This window comes from Apaloderma vittatum, unplaced genomic scaffold (genome assembly GCF_000703405.1).
Source record: "Apaloderma vittatum isolate BGI_N311 unplaced genomic scaffold, ASM70340v1 Scaffold42779, whole genome shotgun sequence".
NCBI classification, from domain to species: Eukaryota; Metazoa; Chordata; class Aves; order Trogoniformes; family Trogonidae; genus Apaloderma; species Apaloderma vittatum.
Genome location: NW_009736575.1, coordinates 1 through 8,530, shown reverse-complemented (window position 1 = coordinate 8,530; position 8,530 = coordinate 1). Strand labels below are relative to the sequence as shown.

At 43.1% G+C, this 8,530-nt stretch overlaps 1 protein-coding gene across 1 annotated transcript; it reads left to right on the top strand.

Annotated features, from left to right (window-relative positions):
* Positions 1–839: 839 nt before the first annotated feature.
* YWHAB (tyrosine 3-monooxygenase/tryptophan 5-monooxygenase activation protein, beta) lies at positions 840–6,921 on the top strand. The gene is made up of 5 exons (XM_009877015.1): positions 840–1,149; positions 2,153–2,276; positions 3,288–3,451; positions 4,463–4,558; positions 5,034–6,921. Exons 1-5 carry the CDS (start codon positions 856–858, stop codon positions 5,088–5,090), a joined length of 735 nt encoding a protein of 244 aa, XP_009875317.1. The 5' UTR covers positions 840–855; the 3' UTR covers positions 5,091–6,921.
* The last annotated feature ends 1,609 nt before the right edge of the window (positions 6,922–8,530 follow it).

Here is an 8,530-nt window from a genome sequence, read left to right as displayed (position 1 = left end):
CATTGCTTGAGCTCTTCAGGGGCCTTGTAGCCATGTGATGTGTTTTTCTTGGCTTCAGTTGCTAAACTGCGTTATCAGAAATGATAAACAAGTTGTTTCCATGTAAGCAATGAGTTTTGCAGTAGCGACCATCACGTGAGCCGTGTCCCATTTGGTTTTTCTGAATGCTGACAGTACTTAAAAGCTTTTGAAAATGTGAAACTGCAGCAATGCTAGCTGTGTAGAATTGTCCATTATATGTACCTTGTTGCATGTATTAAAATACAATTTTCTGGCAGAACAGTTTAAACATACTTTCCATAGTTGCTAACAACTTCAACTTTACTGGGTCTGATTTATTTAAACCCTCAGAAATGTCTCCTCTAGTGTGCAAAAAATCTTCAGTGTTAGGAGGAGCTGTCCAGTGCTTCAGTGCTCCTAAGCAGTTGCTGTTGTTTGATGGGAAAGCAAACAAAACGGAACAAACCCCAGCCAAAACTGGTGATTTCTGGGTTAGAACGTGCAGTGTCTCCCGAGCTGAGCTGCAGTGAGTATAGGAAAGGGGAAAGATGTAGACAGAGAGCATATCGATGTGCTGTGCTTAATGGCGATATGAATTTTGCTGCATTTTGAAGAATAATGCTTCCATATTTACAAGATTGTGATTAGTCATTTACACACAGAAGTTATGATATTTGGCAAAAGGTCAAATAGTTTTTTTAAGGGAACCCTTTGTATTATGTTATCAGAGTTGATAGCTTTCTCACTTGTTGGTGACTGTGAGTTCTCCCTCACCCTTCAGCATTAACTGCCACAGTGCAGACAATCAAGAGACATTATTCTCTATTTTTATTCCCCGCTAATTACAGGAGAGCCATGGATAAAAGTGAGTTGGTACAGAAAGCCAAACTGGCTGAACAGGCTGAGCGTTACGATGACATGGCTGCTGCTATGAAGGCTGTCACTGAGCAAGGACACGAACTGTCCAACGAAGAAAGGAATCTACTCTCAGTTGCCTACAAGAATGTCGTTGGTGCCCGTCGCTCGTCCTGGCGTGTAATTTCCAGCATTGAACAGAAAACAGAGAGGAATGAGAAGAAACAGCAGATGGGGAGAGAATATCGTGAGAAGATTGAGGCTGAATTGCAGGATATCTGCAATGATGTTCTGGTAATAATCCAACAGCAAAAATAACAGTGGTTGGTACCGCAGCCTTCTTCAGGGAGGCTTAAGGAATCTTCGAGTGCTTTAGATGCTGCAGCACCTTAGCAGGGGAGTAATTTTGCATAGTGAGGTACTGGGGTCCAATTCTAGCTCCTCAGTCATCTGGTTTGTTTCTTAGGGAATTAATTGTAAAAGAACGGGGGGGTTTTAATAGGAAAAAAGCAAACCAGGCAATGTTGGAAACCTCCAGCTGCTGGCTGTGGGTCACCGTGAAAATGAATTTAGGTCAGGGGCACTGGCACAAGTCCTGCTAAAAGGCCCACCATTGAAATTCTGTCATTAATGAATGCTGACGTCCTGAGGCTTGTTTAGTCCTTTTCTGGATGGAGAAGGGACCTACTTATTTCCCCAAACTGATTTTGCTATTTCTTTCACTTAGCCGAGAGGGATTCTTTTTATTGCTGTTCAGTTTGCTAAAGATCATTCAGGAGCAGTTGCTGTCAGCACCATCAGTCTTTGCATCTCTTTCTGAAAGCACGTGCTGACAGTGCTGCTATTCAGCTTTTCAGCTGGAGTTGCACATAGAATCAGTTGGTTGTGGATAATTTCACCACTCTGTTGAATTTGAGTTTGTGGCAGCAAAAATGACCAGACTTGTGCTGATGCCAAGCTGCTGCTTTTCATTGGCTTGGTTGTGGACACAGGTTTGCATCAGAGTTTTTCCAGGAAAATCTTTACAGTCTTAAGCACTGAGAAGCGTTAAGTTCTGCAGGAGGGAATTGTGGATAGCCTCATATTTTCTGCTTTCCAAGAATTGGGATACAAGTAGTTTCTCTTTTTTTCCTTCTTGAGTTTAAACAACAGTAGTCAAAGTGATTAACACACAAGTATACGTAAGTCTTTTTTAATGTTTTAAGAGTTCATGCTTACCATTGTAACAAAGGCTCTGTTTCAGACATTATTTTTACGACTTGGGAAGAAAAAAACAAAAACATGTTTCCTTTCTCAGGAACTCCTGGATAAATACCTTATTGTCAATGCCACGCAGCCAGAAAGCAAGGTCTTCTATTTGAAAATGAAAGGTGATTACTACAGATACCTCTCAGAGGTGGCATCTGGGGACAATAAGCAAAGTAAGTAGAGATAAAACATCTTGTTCTCCAGGGGCCTGAGCCGGAAAAAAGTATAAGAAATACTTGTGTTGTTTTCCCTTAACATGAAGTAGTTATTTCTTTTCACTACTGCTCTGTAGGATTGAAGACAGGTGCAGTGCAAGTCACTTTCTCTAAAAGACTTCACTGAAATTAGTAGAAGCGATTGACAAGATGTTCACCAAACCAGTAAAATCCTGCTTGTACAGCCCCTCACCTCAGTGACTGATTTGCAAACATACTTGACAGTGTAAAATTCTTTTTCTGGAGAATGTGTTTTTTCTCACGGAAAATGCTCTGTTCCAATAATTTTTTGTTTAAACTATGAATTTAGCTCCCAAGTCTTCACTGCTTGCAAGCTTTCTGCATGCAAACGTGGGATATTGGGTTACTGGGTCCTGAGCCAATTAATCATGAAATAGGAAAGCAGTGTTCAGCTGGACCTGCATTCCTGGTGAGCATCTGAGGTAGTCCCCGTCTTGCAAACTTAGTTTGATGCTATTCTGAAACTTCTTGTTACCCATTAGCCAGGAAGGGGCTGTTGTCTTTTCCTCTGAACCCCCCAAAAATATATAAAGCTCATGACCTACCTGCTAAATGTTTTCTTCAGTTTCAGTAGTTTAGATACCCTTTCTTCCCCATATGATTTTGTCTGGATTTATTATTCAGGACTACTGCTTTTTCAGCTAGGCTGGACCCGAGTATTTATTCACAGCATATTTTGACTTTGGTAGAGCTTATGCGTATTCAGATTGGTTGGAATTTGTTCTGAATAGGTTTCATTTTAAGTCTCTATTAAGATGTTGAACTTCTGCATCTCAAAGCTTTATCTAAACAAATATTTCTGCCTTAATAGCTCAACCAGTAGTAGGCTTTTACATGTTAAAACAGTAATTGTATGAATTTCTGGTGGCACAGACCAAGAGTATAATAGCTTTTCCTGTGAAGGACGATGATGTACGGTGCGTTAACATGATTGTAATTACCTTGCAGCAACAGTAGCGAACTCTCAGCAAGCTTACCAGGAGGCTTTTGAAATTAGCAAGAAAGAGATGCAGCCAACACACCCCATTCGACTCGGTTTGGCTCTGAATTTCTCTGTCTTCTACTATGAGATACTAAATTCTCCCGAAAAGGCCTGTAATCTGGCAAAGACGGTAAGCAGACTCTTTGTACTGCCAGCTTTTGGGGAGGCTGAGGAGATAATCACACGGTTGCGGTAGCGCGTTGTAGATTATTATGCTTTTTCATGTCAAAGTCCTTAAAAATCCTATTGTCTTTAAACTATTGTCATCGCAGTGTATTTTCAGGTAAGTTAGTTAGCTAGACGAGCTTAGCTTTAAGAAAAGCTAATTTGCTAGTGCAGTTGATCCTGTGAAAGGGAAGACAAAGTGCCTCTGAAAAATATCTGTTAGCAACTTGAATAATATGGCATTAGGTGAATCTTTTGTGTTCCTAATATGCGCTTCAATAGCGCTTTGTAACAAGAAGCGATGTTTTGCTGTGTAAAATGCTGCTGCTGTTCCTGCTTACACCTATTTGAAACCTGAATGAAGAAATAGCACTTATTCGTGGCTCTCGGACTGCTTTCAGCTGCAGACGTGGGCTTTTATGTGTCACAGATTGATAGGAAGAATGGCTTTATTGGTCTCTGGTGGAATATACCTGATTTCCTAGTGTTCTGAAAATAAAACCAAGAACTTGGACACCACAATCAAAACACTCTTGTCTTCCATTTGCTTACCTGCTTACTCATGTACAATATATGCATCAACTTACCGGTACCTTTGTCTTTTACTGCCAGTTTAGACCAGCAAGACCTTCATTTTTAATGGAAGTACTGCTTTTCAGTTGTTCTTAAACCCAGCTTCAAGCTGTGTGAATCATTCCTCAGCATGACTGAGTGTGCTTGCCTCTTCAGCACTTGGTTTTAGCACAGTGGTGAAGTTTTTCTGGGCTTTGTTCTGGACCCACCCAAAGACCTGTTTTCCCCTGATTGTCTATAGTGGTTTGGTGCTCGCTTCGATTTACATTTCTTTTGGTGGAAGAGAAGTGGAAGTTTTTGTCACAGAATTTGAATAGCAGTGTGGCAAATTTGTAAGCTCTATGTAAGCAGAAGTGAATTCCGAGAGCAGAGTGTGAAAGTGCCTCGTCTTGCTTATTTTTAGGCGTTTGATGAAGCGATAGCAGAGCTGGACACGCTGAACGAAGAGTCTTACAAGGACAGCACGCTGATCATGCAGCTGCTTAGGGACAACCTCACTGTAAGTATCATGGGGCAAACCGCTGTTACCTCTGTGGGCTGCGGCACTGCCTAAGTGGGACACGGCGTCTGAAGACTTAAGGGGTTCTGTGCTTGTAAAAACCTTTTCCGAGGACTTTACCGCATGTCTTAACCACATGCTTTTTGCAACCACACCAGTTACATTTTCTTGTTTAAACCAGAAATCACTTGTCACACGTTGTACCAAACTCAGCTTTTTTATAACACAAAGTGGAGTTTGTCTGTTCTCAGCAGCCAGCTTTGTGTCGAGCTTGCAAACTTGTGCTGGTTTTTACTTGTTCTCCTCTACTTGTTTTCTAGTTCATTGTTCTTTAGCTTTGCTGTTAAGCTCAGCTCTGTGTTTCTCTTAGCTGAGGAGATTGCAGAGCTACTGCTAATTACACTGTCTTCCCTTTCTGGCAATTGCAACTCACTGTGTGCTTCCAGCTTAAACACGTGTTTGTGTTTTCTTACAGCTATGGACGTCGGAAAACCAGGGAGACGAAGGGGATGCTGGGGAGGGCGAGAACTAATGGCTGTCACGCTTCACTATATGTTCAATGTCACCCTGTATCCTACACATACATCCCTTTGTGCGACAAGCAAAAAGAATAGTACATCGACTTTCACAACCTCAACGTAGCAAAAACTGTCTGTGGGGTAAAAACAGTTGGTTGGTGTTTTGTGTACTTAAAGCGGAGGTCGGTTATTACAATGGCATTCCGAACTTTCCTATTATGAACATTTACAGTTACGATTACCGTGTTTATATTTTTAACTGAACACTGTGATTATGGGTTTTGTGATCGCAATTGACTTTGCAAAACTCTTATTGGGTAGAAAAGTAGACATCAATTATGTAAACTCTGGCAAGCTTAATTTGGCACCAAAATAGTCGAAGTACAATTCTGTTGTAAAGTTGTACAGAAAGTTATAGAGATTCTATTGTGACACTGGGGCATGGAAGGAAACCAGTCCGATGTATGGCATTCCAGTTAGTAACACTGCTCCGAGTTAGCTTAACGGCCACACTCTGTAGACATTTGTAACCAAGTCAGTCAAAAGCTCACTTTGTCAGTCCTGCCTTTCTGGGGATGGGGTTTATTTTGGGGAGGGGGGTAATGGGAGAGTTAGCAGCTTGATTTCCAAACTTTACACCGTCAGATAACTGGGATTTGACTTCTCAAAGTGCTTTCATGCTCACACGACATGCATGACTAAGCCCCTTCCCACAGCAATAACTTGCCTAATTACACCTTAGCTATTCTTCAGTAGTGAGAAGTCTTGGTTCACTCCCATGGACTTATAATAGAAGATTCAATTTTCTGAATGGCCTTATTAGTTTGGATGATACCATGAAGTGATCTGCCACTTTTGCATTACTTTACTCTTAGGTGAATCGAAATCTCCATGGTATTACCATTTTGAATTTGCCCTGAGAACTTATTAAGTAATCCACTGAGCCATCTTTAAGTTCACTTTATAGAAATTTTTCTCCCATTGGACTCTGCTCATTCTTGACCCTCTCACCTGTTAAAATTCCATTAAAGCAATTCTGGACTCCCACATGTGCGTCATCCTTTCTTTTTTTGATTATGGGTGGCGTCAGGATGGTGTGGGAGACCTGAGCCCTCTCGAGGCCAGGTTTCTTTCTTGGATGTTTAGAGCTGTCAGTGCTGTCACAGTCTTCAGCTCTTGTCTGCCTTTTTTTTTTATTATTTTTTTTATTTTTGATAGTACCAGCATCTGGCTCAAATATTCAGGATTTCCCGTTTCTGTCCTGGAATGCAGACCTACACATCTGTAATGCTTGTAACTTGCAATATTTGAGCTTCAAATGCCCTCACCTAATTATGTTTCAAACATGTCCCATTAAATAAAACCTAACAAGAGTTGTGTGAATAATGCAGTGGAAAAGAGTCACCTGTCAGCCTCGCGGTATCATCCCCTGCCTTCACATTCCACTTAGGTATAGGATCCATCCGTTTATCTGTCCATCTGTCTGCTGAAGAGAATTTCATGCACTGATTTTAAAACTCCCCTCTACTAGCTGAACAAATTGTGCAGTTAATACTTGGCGCTTGATAAATGCAGTAGTGAATGTGGAACCGAGCCTGTCTGTATATCTGGTAGCTCTTTTCGCTTTGTTTTTACTGACCAGTATTCTGCCTAAAGTTTGCTTCTGTGACGGTTATATTGCCTAGCACACACGTGGTTGTGAGAATAGTATAGCAAAAAGAAATACCTGGTTATTGATGTACTAGATTTGTGTATGTCTTTTAAACAGTTCTAGTTTCACCTTACACGAAATAATCAGGAAAGTGTAAAAGAATTCAAAAGTGAATAATAAAAAAAATTTTATCAGTTTGTGTCTGTTGTCTTTGCCGTACTAGGGCAAAAAATGGTAATAAAATCAACACTTTTATTAAATGCTCAGATCTTGGATTGTGAGAGTCGATTCATGGTTTCCAAAAACTTCATTACTCATTCCTTTACAGAGACGCTTCCCCACACACCCTCCCAGATTTGTAGTAGAAAACACTGGTTCTCTTCATTTTTGTTGAGCTCGCACATATAATATATTGTCATTGCAGGATTTAAGAGAAATGCAACTGTAAGTATCTCTTTAACTTGCCAGGATTCATTGCGTACAGTATGGTTGAACACGTTGTACATGAGAAAAGCCAGTTGGTTACATTTAAAGGTTTTTCCTCAGGAAATCTTTTACACGGGTGCTTCCAAGCATAGGGTTAGCTCTTCAGCTGTCCCTCTGTCACTCACCGCACGCCCAGCCCCACGAGTGACCTGTGGGGCGCCCGTGCCAGGCGTGCTCTGTGGAGAACCGCTCGGCTGCTTTTGATCGATCGGTGCAGAGGCGTTAGGCCAAAATCTGACCGATCTGTCCTGGGCCATGACTTTAAACAGTCGTCTGTCTGCTTACGTCTGCAGTTATCGCTACGTTGTCATTTCCCTCAGCCCTTACGGATGTACCTGCTCTTCAGTGATGTTACAGTGTGCACAGCCTCCCAGGCTGACAGGTGCTGGTGACTCCTGGGTCCTGCTGGCAGTTCCTGTGCACAGAGCACTTATCCCGCCTCAGTTCTTTCAGATGACATCTCCCATCCTATTCTTTTGGGGCAAAATCTGAGGCTAGGAGACTGGTCTGCAGCAGCAATGAGCTGAGGGAATATACTGATTTTTCAAGTAATTCTGTCGTTTGGGGAAGGGTACTGACCCTGCCACAGCAAGAGTCTGGGTGTGCTCCATGTGTTTAGTGGGTGCTGCTGTGGCTTCTCGTTCCTGGCACTGATGCTCGTCTGACCTCCGGGTGAGGTGGGTCAGTATGGGAAACCACCAGAAGGCTTTTGGGAAGATTTCTGCTGACCTGTACTGCAGCTGACACTTCTGAGAGCACGGCATAGGGTGGAGCTGAGCAACCACGCCTGGATTAGTTTTGTTCTGCCACGGGCCCGTGGTGCTGGGTGCTGCCTGGAGCAGGCTGGCATCTCCTGAGCAGCTGGGAGAACCGCCCTGCCCGCTGCCCTCCTCCTGTGCTTCACCCAGCCTTTCTGCTGCGCAGCAAGCTGTTTGATGGCAAACCATCACCCCTCATACACACACCGGTGTGTCCAGCACAGCTGGGCTGTCATCTCTGGGGATGAAAGTCTGTGTCGCCCAGACAAAAGGTGGTGGCAGAGACCAGGCTCCGTATCCCGCGGATCTCTGCCGGGAGGTGAGGGAGCTCGCTGTGGGGTTTGCAAAGAGCCTAATGATGAGGGGTTGTACCGACCTGCGCCTATTTCGCCGCCTCCTGCCCGGATTCCTTAACTTCAGGGCACTACCTACCAGAACTTGCAGGTGATTTCCTAAAAACGGGTGGGTGGGACGGGCAGCGCTGTTACCCCTTCCACCAGAGACCTCGGCTGCGAGCTGCAAGAATTAGGAGACGCAGCTGCTGGCGTTTTCTGCCTAA

Coding starts and splice junctions, on each gene's coding strand:
- YWHAB (XM_009877015.1), top strand. CDS start 856: ATGGATAAAAGTGAGTTGGTACAGAAAGCCAAACTGGCTGAACAGGCT. Junction 1,150..2,152: donor ATATCTGCAATGATGTTCTG/GTAATAATCCAA, acceptor TTCCTTTCTCAG/GAACTCCTGGATAAATACCT. Junction 2,277..3,287: donor ATCTGGGGACAATAAGCAAA/GTAAGTAGAGAT, acceptor ATTACCTTGCAG/CAACAGTAGCGAACTCTCAG.